The sequence below is a fragment of the Oryctolagus cuniculus genome, chromosome 3 (genome assembly GCF_964237555.1).
Source record: "Oryctolagus cuniculus chromosome 3, mOryCun1.1, whole genome shotgun sequence".
Taxonomy (NCBI): domain Eukaryota; kingdom Metazoa; phylum Chordata; class Mammalia; order Lagomorpha; family Leporidae; genus Oryctolagus; species Oryctolagus cuniculus.
In genome coordinates, this window is record NC_091434.1 from 6,013,783 (window position 1) to 6,030,966 (window position 17,184).

The 17,184-nt window shown below is 41.5% G+C and overlaps 1 protein-coding gene across 15 annotated transcripts in view; it reads left to right on the forward strand.

Moving 5' to 3' along the window:
• USP40 (ubiquitin specific peptidase 40) overlaps positions 1-17,184 on the forward strand; it is a 106,484-nt gene that overhangs the window by 27,246 nt on the left and 62,054 nt on the right. For 14 of the 15 annotated variants that reach the window (XR_011387050.1, XR_011387051.1, XR_011387049.1 and 11 more), the window contains 3 exons: positions 4,390-4,485; positions 6,070-6,177; positions 12,950-13,250. Coding sequence is in view for 9 of the 15 variants with exons in the window: in XM_008275247.4 (XP_008273469.3) it covers positions 4,390-4,485; positions 6,070-6,177; positions 12,950-13,250 (505 nt within the window). In the remaining 6 variants the exon portion in view is untranslated. The remainder of the gene's footprint in view (positions 1-4,389; positions 4,486-6,069; positions 6,178-12,949; positions 13,251-17,184) is intronic. The other variant, XM_008275246.4, reaches the window with a different exon arrangement.

A 17,184-nucleotide genomic window follows, 5' to 3' on the forward strand; every position in this document is an offset into this window, starting at 1 on the left:
GACATGACCAGAGAAGATCTTCACCATGACACATTGTAGTCAAACTCCACGGTAAAACAAAAGATTATAAAATGTACACAAGAAAAATGCCAGATTACTTTCAAAAGATCTCCAGTTAGACTCATAGCAGACTTCTCATCAGAAACCCTATAGGCTAGGAGAGAATGGTGAGACATATTCCAAGTCTTAGAAAAAAAACTGTCAACCCAGAATACTAAACCCTGCAAAGCTCTTTTATGAATGAAAAGACAGACTGGCTGAATAGATTAAAAGACAACCCATCTATTTGCTGCCTACAAGAAACATACATCCCCAACAAAGATACCTGCAGACTGAAAGTGAAAGGATGGAAAAAGGTATTCCATGCTATCAGAAACCAAAAGATACCTGGTGTAGCCATCCTAATGTTAGACAAAATAGACTTTAACACAAAAACTGTTTAAAGTGACAAAGAAGGGCACTATGTAATGATCAATTCAACAGGAAGATGTAACTATTATAAATATATATGCACCTAATTACAAGGCACCTGGCTTTTTAAAGGAAATGTTAATGGATCTAAAGGGAGACATAGACTCCCATACAATAGTAATGGGGGACTTTAATACTCTACTTTCAGCAATGGGTAGATCAACCAGAAAAAATCAATAAAGAAACAACAGTTAATTGGCATTATAGACCAAATGGACCTAACAGATATGTACAGAACTTTCTGTCCTACAGTCGCAAAATACATTCTTTTCACTAGTGCATTGAACTTTCTCTAGAATTGACCTCATGCCAGGCCATAAAGCAAATCTCAGCAAATTCAAAAAAATCAAAATCATACCACATCTTCTCTGACCACAAGGAATGAATCTGGAAATAAACAACTTGGGAAATCTCTAGAACATGTACAAACAACATGCTCCTGAATGAACAATGGATCATTCAAGAAATCAAAAGAGAAATAAAAAAATTTCTGAAAATAAATGAAGATGACAATACAATATATCAAAACTTATGGGATACAGCAACCAACAGTATGGGAGAAGTTATTTACAAACTATGCAACTGATAAGGGATTAATAACCGGAATATATAAAGAGATCAAGAAACTCTACAACAACAAAACACACAATCCAGTTAAGAAATGGGCAAAGGACTTAAACAGGCATTTTTCAAAAAAGGAAATCCAAAAGGCCAACTGACATGTAAAAATGCTCAGAATCACTAGCTGTCAAGGAGATGCAAATCAAAACCACAATGAGATTTCACTTCACCCCAGTTAGAATGGCTCTCGTACAGAAATCAACAACAAATGCTGGCGAGGATGTGGGTAAAAAGGTACCCTAATCCACTGTTGGTGGGAATGTAAATTGGTAAAGCCCCTGTGGAAGACAGTATGGAGATGTCTCAGAAATCTGAATATAGACCTACCGTATGACCCAGCCATCACACTCCTGGGAATTTACCCAAGGAAAATGAAATCAGCAAATAAGTTATCTGTACCCCCATGTTTATTGCAGCTCAATTCACAATAGCTAAGATATGGAATCAACCCAAATGCTCATCAACTGAAGGCTCAATAAAGAAATTATGGGATATGTATACCATGTAATACCACATGGTGGTCAAAAAAAAAAAAAATCTGGTCATTTGCAACAAAATGGATGAAGCTGGAAAACATCATACTTAGTGAAATAAGCCAGTCCCAAAAGGACAAATACCATATGTTTTCCCTGGCCTGTGATAACTAATAGAGCACCTAAAAGGTAATCTATAGAAGTGAAATTGACACTTTGAGAAGCACTGACTTTGAACAGCCTTTGTCTCGACTGTTGAGGAATAGTTTTTCTTTTTCATACTATTTGAACTCTTAAAGAGTTAATCATGTATAAAGTTAATTGTAAATAGATCTTAGTAAAAAATAATGAAAATAGGAGAGGGAAGAGGAAGCGGGATGAGGGAGTGGGTTGAAGGGTGGGTACAATGGGAAGAATCACCATGTACCTCAAGTTGTAATTATGAAATATGGGAAGTTTGTATTCCTTAAGTAAAAGGTTTCTGGGAAAAACAACAAAAAAGTGTTCTGGATCTAAAAACAAAAACAACACACAAAAGAAACATTGAGCCCTGTCCCTGACCTTGAGGAAGGGGCTGGGACAGGAAATTTGAGCTCAGTCACTAGTGGCCACTGATTTAATTAATTGTGGCTCTGTAATGAGGTTTCAATGAAAACTTGAAAAGCAGTGTTTGGGCCGTTTCCAGGTTGGTAAACACCCACATCTGAGAGGGCATCCACCCCAACCTCACAGGTACAGTTTTCTTTCTGACCTGTGACCTCGAGACCCTTCTGGGCCTTGCCCTGCGCAGTTTTCTGTGGGCTGTTCATTTGCATCCTGTGAACTGTAGTGTACGTATAAGTTCGTGAGTTCTGTTAGTTCAGAGAAATTGTGACATGAGCTTGGGGTTATAGGAACCTTAGAATTTGTATTCATCCAGGCAGAAGTGTACTTAACCTGGGGATCCCATTTGTGGTTTTATTTGAAGTGGGGTCAGTCTTATGGGACTGAGCTCTTAACCTATGGGATCTATGCTATTGCCCAGTAGTTAATGTCAGAATTCAGTGGAATTGTGAACTCCCAGTTAGTGTCAGAATTAGTTGTCATCTGAAAAGCCCATCGCTCAGCTTCCTGCTCATTAGACCTTGGACTAACCCTGTCCCACATGTGATCAAATTGGAAGCTCACCTTGGCAAGTTTGGTGCATTAGTCCGTTTGGGCTTCTATAACAAAACATTTTAGACTGGGTAACTTACAACAGAAAACTGTTCACGGTTGTGGAAGCCAGAAAGTCGAGGATCTGCAAGTTTTATATCTGTGCAGGCTCACTGTGCTCGTGCTGTGCCCTCACCTGGCAGGGAGGAAAGGAGCTGCTTGGCCTCTTTTGCGAGGTCACTGATTCCATTCTGAGGATGCTGTCTTCAGACCTGGTCACTTCCTAAGGACCCCATCTCAATGCTGCTGCACGGGGAGGAGGCTTCAACACACGACTTCTGGGGGACACAAACCTTCAGACTGTAGCAGCTGGGGAGCTGGATTCCCATCTCACCTGGGCTCTGAGGATTTTCTTGATGTTCTTGCTAGCCCAGTGTGCATTTCAATGTTTTTGTTTTGCTTGTACTTCAGTATTTTTTTGCAGCAGGCTGGTTGTGCCTAGTAATATTCTATTATTTCTTGATCATTTTTGTCTTAGTTAGGTCTATTGGTATTTAATAGTTTTAAGCCAGTTTGAAAAAAAAAAAACATTTTAAATGGTATGTATGGAAGAAAATGTAATCAAAAATAGCTTTCCAGGGGAGGTTTTTTTTTTTTTTTTTTTTTTTTTTTTTTTTTTTTTTTTTTTTGACAGGCAGAGTGGACAGAGAAAGAGACAGAGAAAGGTCTTCCTTTGCCGTTGGTTCACCCTCCAGTGGCCGCCGCGGCTGGCGCGCTGCAACCGGCGTACCGCGCTGATCCGAAGGCAGGAGCCAAGTGCTTCTCCTGGTCTCCCATGGGGTGCAGGGCCCAAGCACTTGGGCCATCCTCCACTGCACTCCCTGGCCACAGCAGAGAGCTGGCCTGGAAGAGGAGCAAGCAGGACAGAATCCGGTGCCCCGACCAGGACTAGAACCCGTTGTGCCGGCGCCACAGGTGGAGGATTAGCCTAGTGAGCCGCGGCGCCAGCCTCCAAGGGAATTTTGACATGTTCAGTACCATCATAGTAAATGGGGTGAAACCTTGAATGAAAGGAGATGGAAAAGAATAAAGCTGAGCCTACTACAATGAGTGAGATTTCCTTAGGCTAACACAAGTGAGTGTACAGACATACGGCATGAAGACAGAAAATATTTTGAATAGAGTGATAATGAAAATCCAACACAGCAAATTTGTAGGAAGCTGCAAAAATGATACCTCGCTAGAAAATGTTGGAACTTGCTGATTGTTCTTGGAAAATGGAGTTAAAAGGTGTTTGTATTGGGACAAAAAAATTTTAAATCTGTGCAGTGTTTTCATAATATACACTTTCCATGAACTTTTTCAAGACCTCTACATGTGAGAATTTTAACTTTCTGCAATAAAATACTTTTGTTTAAGTTAATTTTCACAAACATTTTAAACTACTCACGCATTGTGATAGAAGCTTTGCTTTATCTGTAAATGAGATTGTAAGATAAGTAGAGATTGGAGTAACTTGTGCAGGAATAAATTCAAAACCAAGTCTGCCTGATTCCAAAGCATATATAGATTTCTGTGATGGTTTTACCATCACTTCTCCATCTTGAAACTTCATGGCATTGGTATTATAGCTTGTTAATTGCTTTTAAGGGATTGGTGATTGAAGCTCTTTTCTTGTTTTCCTTCATAGGAGGAAAAAAGTAAACCAGACATGAAGTTGAAAGATCTTAAGAATGAAGAAGAGATTGATGATCCATTGATGATTCTAAAGGCAATCTTATTACAGGTAGAGTGTGTATATGTGTATTTGTGTATATGTAGGTGTCATTTGTGTGCTTGTATGTGTGTTTATATGAGGACATCAGTTTTGTTTGTTTAGGGCCTATCCTAAAATAGGAAACTGCCTCATCTCAACCTCTTTAGAGGCCCTGTCTCCAAATACAGTGACGTTTGGAAGTATTGGGGATTAAGAATTCAACATATGAATTTTGGGGAGATACAATAACAGCTACTTCTTAACTCCTTTTAGAACTTATTTATATGTCAAAACATTCAAATAAGACATTAATAATTCTTTGTATCTAAATATTTCTTAAATCTCATGTAACAACAACGAAAGTTATGAAACTTGAGAATAATCTTTAGATATTGCTCTTCAAATAGTTAAACTATGGTATGTAGAAAATGGCAAAATCCAAGTTGTTTTTTTTTGTTTTGTTTTGTTTTGTTTTTTTTTGTTTTTTTTTTGACAGGCAGAGTTAGACAGAGAGAGAGAGAAAGGTCTTCCTTTGCCATTGGTTCACCCTCCAATGGCCGCCGCGGCGGGCGCACCGCGCTGATCTGAAGGCAGGAGCCAGGTGCTTCTCCTGGTCTCCCATGGGGTGCAGAGCCCAAGCACTTGGGCCATCCTCCACTGCACTCCCTGGCCACAGCAGAGGGCTGGCCTGGAAGAGGGGCAACCAGGACAGAATCCGGTGCCCCGACCGGGACTAGAACCCGGTGTGCCAGTGCCGCAAGGCGGAGGATTAGCCTAGTGAGCTGCGGTGCCGGCCAAAATCCAAGTTTTCTAAACTGAAACTTAACCTACTCTTTTTTTCTTTTTAAAATTTATTTGAGAGAGAGATAGAAAAAGATAGTTTCCATCTGTTGGTTTCCTTCCCAAATGGCAGCATTAGCCAGGGCTGGGACAGGGCCAAAGCCAGATGCTGGGAACAGAATCCAGGTCCCCCTAATGGATGGCAGGAACCCAGTTTCTTGAACCCTCACTGCTACCTCCCAGAGTCTGCATTAGCAGAAAGCTGGAGTCAGGAGCCTGGTATCAAACCCAGTACTTCAGGGTGGGACACCAGCATCTTAGCTCGTGTCTTGACTGCTGGGCTAAATGCCCACTCCTTAGTCTACTTTTTAAAAAACATTTTATAGTTAAATAATTATGATTAATCCACTTACATGTTTGCTATTCTAGGCTCATTTAGACAGAATCCTGTAGATCCCTTTGAATTTGTTTTACAGTTATTTCTCATCAGATTTTTTTTAAAAAATATTTATCTGAAAGAGTTAGAGGGAGAGACAGATATATCTTCCATCCCCAAATGTTCACTCCCCAAATGTCAGCTGAGACTGGGCCAGGCTGAAGCCAGGAGCTTCACCTGGATTTCCCATGTGGGTGCAGGGGCCCAAGGGCTTCACTTCATCTTCCACTGCTTTCCCAAGCACATTAGCAGGGAGCTGGATTAGAAGTGGAACAGCCAGGGCTTGAACCAGTGCCCATATGGGTTGCCAGCGATGCAGGTAGCCATTTAAACCACCTCACCACAGTGCCCAGCCCCTCATTAGATTTCCCTAGGTGACCTTGTGTTTCTTTCCTAAGGAGAAGAATAACCTAATTCCTGTTGACCAGTTGGGCCAGAAACTCATGAAAAAGATAGGAGTATCTTGGAACAAGAAGTACAGAAAACACCATGGACCACTGCGGAAGGTAATACATGGTAATGGCATCATTATAAACAGTTCTAGCCCCAGGAAATCTTACTGTGACCCCTGCAATGTGAACTCTGCAGAAGGGTATGTAGAATAGATGAATATGAAATCTGCATTTTGGTTTAATGTCTAGAATTCAGCTGTTAAGTTACTTATGATGACTTATTATCTCTCAAAGAACCAAGAAGTAAGCAAAAAAAATGAGGAGCAGCATTTAATCACAAGCGAAAAATGTCAAAAATCCATACCCTAAGTCCCTCATTTTATTTATAGAAATGTCTTCAGGCCGGCGCCGTGGCTCAATAGGCTAATCCTCCACCTTGCGGCGCCGGCACACCGGGTTCTAGTCCCGGTTGGGGCGCCGGATTCTGTCCCGGTCGCCCCTCTTCCAGGCCAGCTCTCTGCTATGGCCAGGGAGTGCAGTGGAGGATGGCCCAAGTGCTTGGGCCCTGCACCCCATGGGAGACCAGGAAAAAGCACCTGGCTCCTGGCTCCTGCCAGGATCAGCGCGGTGCGCCGGCTGCAGCGGCGGCCATTGGAGGGTGAACCAACGGCAAAAGGAAGACCTTTCTCTCTGTCTCTCTCTCTCACTGTCCACTCTGCCTGTCAAAAAAAAAAAAAAAAAAAAAAAAAAAAAAAAAAAAAAAAAGAAATGTCTTCAGATACTTACCCAGATTTCACTTGATCTTTCTTTTGTACAAAGTCCTAGTAAGCTTTGTGATGGTTGCCTACACTGCAAGCTTCCATGCAGAAAGGGATACAGCCAGATGTAAAAAATAACAACTTGGCTGAAAGCAAACAGCAGAACATTGTGTAAATATTTTGGAGCTACCTTGTGTAGGAACAAAGTACTCACCCACTTCAATAAGCATTTAAGTGCATCTTTTAATTAAGCTACTAAAAGGAAATTTTCTATTACTTAACATCATTTTGAGAAATTGTGGTTTTTAGGAAATTTGTCTTTTTCATCTGTGCTGTCAAATTGTTGCCATACCGTTGTTCAAATTACCCATATTGGGGCCAGCCCTATGGCGTATCGGGTAAAGCCACTGCATGCAGTGCCAGCATCCCATATGGGTGCCGATTGGAGTCTCCCAGCTGCTGCACTTCCAGTCCAGCTCTCTGCTGTGGCCTGGGAAAGCAGTGGAAGATGGCCCAAGTGCTTGGGCCCCTGCACCCACGTGGGAGACCCGAAGAAGCTCCTGGTTGCTGACTTTGGATCCGCACAGCTCTGGCCCTTGCGGCCATCTGAGGAATGAACCAGCAGATGGAAGACCTCTCTCTGCCTCTGCCTGTCTGTAACTCTGCCTTTCAAATAAATAAATAAATCTTTAAAAAAAAATACCCATATTTTCTTAATAGCATCTGTAGAACCTAGAGTATATCCCCTTTTCAATTTTTTTTTTTTTTTAAGATTTTTATTTACTTGAAAGGCAGGGTTAGAGTGGGAGAGAGAGAACTTCATCTGGTGGTTTACCCCCCAAATGGCTGTGATGGTCAGGGCATTTAAAGTTCATGTAGGCCAAATTTGTAAAGAGTTATTTTTTCTCTCCCCTTACTAAATTTTGTCTTTTTTGCTCTGTGAGTTCCTGAGAGAGTTTTTAAGTTTCCCAACGATAACTGTGGATTTGTCACTTCCCTCTATTACTTTTAAATATCTTTATTTGTTTAAACTATCTAGTCGAACTCTTTTTAAGATTTTGTTTATTTTATTTGTGAGGCAGAGTTACTGAGAGAGGGAAGAGACAGAGAAAGGTCTGCCATATGCTAGTTCACTTCCCAAATGGTCATGACAGCCAGAGCTGAGCCTGCAAAGCCAGGAGTCAGGAGCTTCTTCCAGGTCTTCCCGCGTGGGTGCAGGTGCCCAAACACCTAGGCTTTCCCAGGCCATAGGCAGAGAGCAGCATGGGAAAAGGGGCAGCTGGGCACAAGGGGGAGGCTTGGCCTACTGTGCCTCAGCGCCGGCCACCTCCACTACTCTGAACAGTTTTGGGCTTTGCGTGCCTGGAAGCTGTGTTATCAGGTGCATGTGCACTCAGGATTGTTGGGCCCTCCGGACAGGAAGTCCCTTCTTTATCTCTGCTAGTATTCCTGGCCTCCAAAACTGCCCGTCTGGATTTCATGTGACCACACAAGTTTTGTTATGCAAGTACATCTCAGCATGACATTGGCTCCTGTTTATTTGGAAAATTGTGGATTTTAAAGGAATTCGTTTATTTATCTTTGGTGTCAACTTGTATAAAATATCACTATATTATCCTTTTAATGTCTTTAGGACCTGAAGTTAATTTCCTTATTCATCTCTGATACTGATAATATGTATTTTTTACCTTTTTCATAGATCCTGCTGTGGGTTTATCAAGCTTACTAAACCTGTTTATTAACAGCTTTGCCTTTGTTGGCTTTCTCTACTGTTTATCTGTTTTCTGTCAGATAATAAAGAGTTTGGCAATCTCCTCTTTTTCAATAAAATGTTTAGTTCATTTGCATTTAGTGTAGTATTTGGGCTGGATTTGAATCTGCCTTCATGCTGTTTGTTTTCTGTTTCTAAATTTTTTTTATTCTTCTGCTCTTGCCTTTCTTTGAATAAGTTAAGTGTTTTTTAGTGCTCTGTTTTTATCTTTGTTAGCTTTTTCACTTTGTACCTATTTATAGTGTGTTAGTGATTGATCTTGAGATTACACTGTACTTAATATTATAGATTATAAATTAATATACCACCTTGTACACAGATGCTCATAGATGTTATAGTAGTATTCCGTTTCGCCATTCCTACCCCTTTCTACTCTTACCTTTTTTATGTTTTACTGAAATGTACATTGTCAAGTCCTTTATACATTTTTATTTTTGCTTTAAACATATGACTTTTAAAGAAATTAAGGAAAAAACAGCTTTTTGTATTTATCCATTGTAGTGTTCCTTGCTCCTTCTGTTAATCCAGGTTTGTATTTGATAGCATTTCTCTTCTTTCCACATTTCTTAAGAACTCCTGGTTTTAAAAATAAAATACTCTAAGCTTTTGTTGGTCTATAAAATCTTTATTTTGCTTTCATTTTTTTGTGATATGTTTGCTGAATATAGAATTCTTTATTAATAGTTCTGGCTTCCTTATGTTGTCTCAGAAGTCAACATGTTTTGTTGTCCTCTTGAGTATTGTATCTTTGTCTGCTTTAAGTATTTTCTTTTTGTCTTTGTTTTCAACAGTTTGACAGTAGTGTGCATACACGTGGTGTTCTGTGTGTTCTTTTGCATTGTATTTGCTAAGGTTTTTTATGTCCATGTTCTAAAGTCTTCAACTTCAGAAAAATTTTTGTCGTATTTCTTCAATTTTTCTACCCACTGACTCCTAAGGCTCCAGTTACTTGTATATTAGCCCACCTGATGCTTCCTCACAGTTCTTGGATGTTCTGAGATTTTTTTTTAATTTTATTTTCCCCTCTCCTAATTCAAATTTGATGGTTTGCACTGGACTGTCTTTAGGTTCACTAATTTCTTTCATTTATTGTTTCTTCTGTCTTCTGTTAAGCCCAACTACAGACTTTTTCTTTCAGACATCATATTGTTTAGCTGTAAAATTTCTACTTAGTTCTTTTAGAGTGTTCCTTTCTCTGCTGAAATTTTCCATCTCTTTACTGGTTCTGTCTTTTCCTATGAATATATTTGTAATATTAATATATATTATAAAATATACTGATATTCCTATGAATATCTTTGTAAGAGCTGTTTGTTGTTATATCTTGATTAAGTCTGAATCTGTTCCTAGTGACTCCTTTTTCTTGAGAATTGACTGCTCTTGATTATGAATTACTCCTGCTTGTTTGCATGTCATATAGTTTTAAATCTATAAAACAACAATTGTGAAGTGGTACAGAGAGCTCCTGTCTACTCACACACAGCTTCTCCTGTTACTAATCTTATATATTAGTATTTCACATATAATTTTTATGTTTCTATTTCTTAAACTGTGACTTGACCAATTATAGTTGTATATATTTATGGAGTACAAAGTGATGGTATGCTTTATAAATGTAAAGTGGAATAATTAAGCTAATTAATATGTCCATTACCTCAAATAATTATTTTTTTGAGGTAAGAACATTTGAAATTCTCTCAGTGATTTTGAAGTGTGCAATACGTTGTTTACCTTACCACACTGCAGTATGTCCCACAGGAAACAATGCTTGCTGCCCCTGTCTGACGAGGCTTTATGCTTTGGGCCATCATCCTCCAGTATAATCTCCTGTTATTTACTGGACATTGTGGATGATGTGCTCTAGGGAGTTTGTATCATGTTATTTTTCTCTACAGAGTTTTGTGTTGCATTCTGACAAGCTTTTTCCGTCCTGTGGAAAGATGCAGGTAGGGGAGAGTGCATCTGTTGCAGTTTTGCCTTTAGTCCGAGGGCATCACTCGTCCTCTCAGAGCAGGCCTGGCAAACTGCGTCCTGTGCACAGAATGGCCTGCTTCCTGTTTGTATACAATCCCAAGTTAACAACAACCTTAAACATCTAAATGGCTACTTTTTAAGGTTATATAATACCCACATATGTCCTTAATTTAACCCCAGCATTTACCACAGTCTGTTTAAGAAAAATGCCATCCCCTTCTGCCTTGGCAGGACTTGAACTCCAGGCTCTCTCTGCCCAGCAGCAGGCAGCTCAGCTTGCTGGACCCTGCATGGTCTTACGCTGTCCTTCCACCGTTTATTAGTCAGCTGGTGGACTAGGGGAGTTGATGATAAAATATCAACAATTTGAAAGCCTTAAGAAAAAAACCCCAGTCAGCAAATTTTCCTTTGCTATGAACTCTTCAGTATCAAGTTTCAGTGCTCTACCGTCCCAGTGATGTAGACAGCTCTACTGACTAACCCTCCGATGAAAATGGTCAACTGACAAGATAATAAAACAGCGAGAGTAACGGAGGCAGGCATGAAACAGAGGACACAGCCTTGCCAGGGAAGCAGAGTCTGCACTGGGCCACCACCACTTCCAGTCCGCAGCAGAGCGTGGTGTAATGGAGTTTACGCACAAGGCGGAGTCTCAGAGGGCTGACAGAACTGGAGAATGTTAGAGAAGCTAGAAAGGAAAAGGAAGAGAGCCCCAAGTATCTATACACAAATTAGCCATAAAACTATTTTACCATCCTTTCTCATACACAGTGTTAATAATAATGTTTTGGGTCATATGCCCTATGCCTTCTGTTTGTGATAAAAACAATACTTCGGGGGCTGGCACTGTGGCATAGCAGGTGAAGCTGCCACCTGTGATGCTGGCGTCCCATATGGGTACCAATTCAAGTCCCGGCTGCTCCACTTCTGATCCAGCTCCCTGCTAATACACCTGGGAAGCAGCAGAGGATGGCCCAAGTATTTGAGCCCCTGCACTCCCTGGAGACCTGGCTTCTGCCATCAGAATGGCCCGGCTCTGGCTACTGTGGCCATTTGGGGAGTGAACCAGCAAATGGAAGAACAATTTCTCTTTCTCTCTCTGTCTCTGTCTCTTTCCTTCTCTATATAACTCTGCCTTTCAAATAAATAAAATATAGTTTGTTTTTTGGGGTTTTTTTTTTTTTTTTTTTTTTTTTTTTTTTTTGGACAGGCAGAGTGGACAGTGAGAGAGAGAGACAGAAAGAAAGGTCTTCCTTTTGCCGTTGGTTCACCCTCCAATGGCCGCTTTTTTAAAAATACTTTGGATTAGAGAGTTAGCATTGCTACAGATTTATTTTCAAAAGAAAATGAGAAAATCTCCTTTCTGTCTTGTCTGATAAAGTAAGCAGATGTTACAGTTAGTTCCCAAATGTTTTTCTATATAAAGCCATGTGGAGAGAAGGTATTTAGCACAGAAGAAGGGTAGGGGATGGGCAGTGTGGGGAGAGATTATTTTTCACCTAATCTCTGAGCAAAAAGAAATAGCTCCTGGGGTTGTTACTTAAATATTTCTGTGTTCTGATGTCCTGATCTTTCTGTTGGCTTCTAAAATAGACGTCCTACAGTTTACGAATGTTAAGGTAACTGAGGCTTATAATTAAGACTGTGTTCCTGCAGAGTATATGGGCCCCTGATTTTCAGATTTATAGAGGTGCACTGTGGGGTTGCCTTTGTGCTGTGCCCTTGTTTGTTTAGGCTACTTTTAAATATTTCAAAAGTGTTTGTTCTACCTAATCTTTTTGAGTTGAGTACCACTTAAAACAGCATTTGTGAGGTGTAATTAAACTGCTGTTTAGGACCAACGTTCTGGTATAGCGGGTAAAACTGCTGCCTGCAGTGCCAGCATCCCATATGGGCGCCAGTTCAAGTCCCAGCTGCTCCACTTCCAATCCAGCTCCCTGCTAATGTCCCTGGAAAAGCAGTGGAAGATGGTCTGAGTGCTTAGGCTCCTGCACCCACATGGGAGACCTGGAAGAAGCTCCTGGCTTCAGTCTGGCATACCCCTAGCTGTTTCAGCCATTTGGGCAGTGAACCAGCAGATGGAAGATCTCTATCTCTCTTTCTGTAACTGCACCTTTCAAACAAATAAAAATCTTTAAAATAAATGACTGATTTTAGATAGTGGTGTGATGACTTTATAGAACAGTTTCGCTTTGTAACACAGCATACTTTTTAATAAATGTGTTAATTGTACTCAAATTGGTTTCTCCTCAGTTGGCCAGGCCAGAGATAAACATTAAGTCAAAGTATCTAACCACAAAAAGGAAGAACAGAATCCTATCATGTTTAATTTTCAAAAAAACCTTTTTATTAACCTCCTATTTGTTTTTGGTCTTCTGTGCAGTTCTTACAGCTCCACTCTCAGGTGTTTCTTCTGAGCTCAGATGAAAGTACAGTTACCCTACTGAAGAGCCCTCCTCTCCAGGCTGGGTCCGAGACCCAGAGGCCTGATCGGCATGTGTTCCAGACGCCCACTGCGGAGGCTCCAGGATTAAATGACACTGCTTCCTGCCCCCACTGGTTTGACATCGATGATTCCAGAGTCCAGCCAATTGAAGAAAAGGATATTGAGCAGCAATTTCAGGGTAAAGAAAGTGCCTACATGTTGTTTTATCGGAAATCCCAGTTACAGAGACCCCCAGAAGGTATGGAAAGAAAAGTGTTTCTGTTTGTTAAGTTACTGATTTTAGAAGATAAACACAGGAAAAAAAAACTTTAAAAGTTCACTCTGAGAACTTTTAAAATATTTGAAAGCTAATAGTGAGAAATATATTATGCCAAAGAAATCTAATAATTTGTCATCTTATAGAGGTTATACAAGGCATCTTTAAAAGTCTCATGGAAAATATGCATTATCTTTTAATTTTGTTTTCCATGATTTTTTGAAGCACCCTTACATATTTCTATATACTTTTCCTCCCATAATAAGTTAAAGTCATAGTACATGTATCAAAAAAACCAATTCTGAAAATCTGTCTTCATCCATTTAAAAATACAGAGTGAGAGAAATCCATCTTCCATCCACTGGTTCACTCCCCAGAGGCCTGAGATGGCCAGGGCTGGAACAGGCCAAAGTGAGGAGCCAGGAATTCCTTGCGTGAGTGCCAGAGACCCAAGCGCCTGAGCCGTCATCCAGTGCCTCCCGGGGTGCATCATCAGGAGGCTGGAGTAGAAGCCAAGTAGCCGGGACTTGAACCCTCACTCCAATATGGAATCTAGACATCCTGACACTCAGCTTGCTGTGCCACAACACCTGCTCCCACATCGTGTTTTCTGGTTGTGTTGGCAGAGTTAAGCATGTGGCCCTGTGCTCAGGCTTGGCTCTGACATTCAGCCATGTGTTATCTGTTGAGTTCTCAGCATACTTTGTCTTATCCTCCCATCTTCCCCTTTGTTTTCCCATTTCTTTTCCCTCAAGATCATGTGTACTCTTGAGCAATTGAAATATCTTTGAAGCAGTATTTGTTGAACCTGCTAAGGCAGCTCATACTGTGAAGGGTAACCGTCAAGACCATAATAATGAAGAGTATTGTTTAATTGAAGCTGTTAGTATGAATAAGATTTTTTTTTAATCACTTCCCAAAGTCTACTTAGAAGTAAAAAACCTTGGGGCTAGTGTTGCGGTGCAGCAAGTAAAGCTGACACCTGTGGTGCCGGCATCACATGTGGGCACCAGTTCATGTCCCAGCTGTTCCACTTCCCACCTAGCTCCTTGCTAATGGCCTGGGAAAAGCAGCAGAACATGGCCCAAGTACTTCCACCACCCACCAGGGAAACCCAGATTAAGCTCCTGGCTTCAACTTGACCCAGCCTGGGCTGCTGCAGCCATTTGGGGAATGAAGCAGTGGATCTTTCTCTCTGTCTCTCCTTCTCTCTAACTCTGACTTTCAAATAAATATTTTTAAGTAAAAAATATTAAGCTTTCCTAATTTTTGTGATTAGAGATAAGGATAATATTCTTAGAAACTGACAATAGTGATAATTTGTATAAAGAAAAAGAATAAAGTTGTGTTGGAATCAGAGTAAGTCAGCTTTCCAGATCTGAAACAGCTGCTTAACTGTGCTGTTAGCCAGAAAGGCTTTTTTATTTCTGTGGAAGAAACAAGAAAGGAAATGGTATTGATTCTCCTGAAGATGTGGTCACAGATCAGTTACCAGAACACACATCAGTGTCCTCAGCCGCCCCGCTGCTACTCTTCCCTGAGTTGAATTTTAGTGTCAGCCTAAATGGAGTGTGTCGCTCCCCCACTCGCGGAGGAACGACACCAGACCGGACGCTGTTCTTTCCCCGGCCCTTCCCGGGTTTGCTGCCGCCCCCCGCCTCCACAGAGGAGCGGCACCTGCGAGCTCTCCCACGGACTCTCTCAGGGGGCGCGGCCGCGGCTGTTGTCTCTCTCCCCCTTTTAAGGGGTTGGGTCAGGAATCAGCTAATTAACGAAGCAGCTGTGTAAGATTTGTTTACTCTCTCAGCGCCATATGATGGGAGATCAGATGCATAGAGTTAGTCTTAATAGTCTCAGTGGTCTAGTCTAGTCTCGGTGGTCTCAGTACTTATCTCGCCATGTTGCGGGAGACAGGCCCTGCTCCCCACAGGAGTGCACAGTAAATGATAGTTTAGGAGTTGAATAAAGGTCCAGCCAAAATCCTGATGCATGTTTTTGGGGATGGAGAGACAGACTTTTACAAAATGATTCTAAAATTCACCTAGAGAGACAGAGAAGTGAAAACTGAAGAAGTGGGACCGGCGCCGTGGTGTAGCAGGTAAAGCCACTGCCTGCAGTGCCGGCATCCCATATGGGCACCGGCTCAAGTCCCAGCTGCTCCTCTTCTGATCTAGCTCTCTTCTGTGGCCTGGGAAAGCAGTAAAAGATAGCTGAGTCCTAGGGCCCCTGCATCCATGTGGGAGACCTAGAAGAGGCTCCTGGCTTTGGATTGGAGCAGCTCTGGCCATTGGGCCAATTGGGGAGTGAACCAGTGGATGGAAGACCTGTCTCTGCCTTCTCTTCTCTCGCTGTGTAACTCTGAATTTCAAATAAATAAATATATATATATATTTAATAAAAAAATAAGAAATTGAAGAAGGAACTACTGGGGGGAACTTTATACATAAAGTTATAGCAATAGAGACAGTGGGGTGCTCATGCAAAGGGGTGCAAAAGATCGTTGGAATGCAGCAGTGGGCCCCGGAATTGATCTGTGTGTATTTGAGATTTTAATCCATAGTAAGTTAGCTCTTCAGGTAAATGGGGGAAGTGTATGGGTTAATCAGTATAACTGGGGGTTGATCAGTTGCTAGGGAGATGAGGCATTTTCCTCTCTTACACTAGTCACTTCCTTTACATTTGTGATAAAGTAGCCTTCAAATGTGTAAAGTATAAATATTTATCTGACCTTAATGTGGAGAAGACCTTTGTTAAATTTTTAATTAGTTTTTAATAGATTCAGTGTAATATGTAGATAGTTCTTTAAGGTATTTCTTTCTTTCTTTTTTTTTTTTTTTTTTTTTTTTTTTTGAAAGGCAGAGTTACAGAGAGAGGAGGGGAAACAGAGATTGAGATCTTCCATCTGTTGGTTCATTCCCCCAAAAGGCTGCAATGGCCAGGGCTGGGCCAGGCCAAAGCAAGGAGCACAACTTATTCCAGGTCTCCCATGTGGGTGCAGGGGCCCAAGCACTTGGGCCATCTTCTGCTGATTTCCCAGGCACATTAGCAGAGAGCTGGGTCGGAAGTGAAGCAGCCAGTTCTCCAACCAGCCTCCATACAGGATGCTGGTATCATAGGTAGAGGCTTAACCTGCTATGCCACAACACCAGATCCTATAGGTACAATTTGAAGAACGTAATGATACCCTTCCTCCCTCTCCCACACTCCCTTTTACCCTGTTTCCTTTAGAAAAGACCTTTCTAAGCTTAAAATACAGAGAGGGAGGCAGGGGCTGGAGCTGTGGCACAGTGGGTAAAGCCACCGCCTGCAGTACCGGCATCGCTTTTGGGAGGTTCGAGTCCCAGCTGCTCCACTTCCAATCCAGCTCTCTGCTATGGCCTGGGAAAGCAGTAGAAGATGGCCCAAGTGCTTGGGCCTCTGCACCCGTATGGGAGATCCAGAAGAAGCTCCTGGCTCCTGGCTTCAGATCAGTGCAGCTCTGGCCATTGCAGCCAATTGGGGAGTGAACCAGCAGATGGAAGACCTCTCCTTCTCTCTGTGTGTAACTCTGACTTTCAAATAAATAAATAAATCTTTGAAAAAAAAATGAAAGAGGCAGGTGTTTGTCAGTGATTTTGCGGCTTGGGACACACATTCTCTGTCAGAGTGCCAGGTTTGAGCAGCTTCTCAGCTTCTAATCCAGCTTCCTGCCAATCCATGCCCTGACAGGAGCACCTGATGGTTCAAGCACTCGAGTCCCTGCCACCACGCCGAAGACCTGGATTTAGTTCGACACTCCTGTTTTCAGCCTGGCCCAGCCCTTGTCATAGCTAGTGTTTGGGGAATAAACCAGAGGATGGAAGATCTCTCTCCATCTGTTTCTCTGCCTTGAAAATAAAATGAAATTAAATAAAAGAATTACTTTTTTAAAAACAAA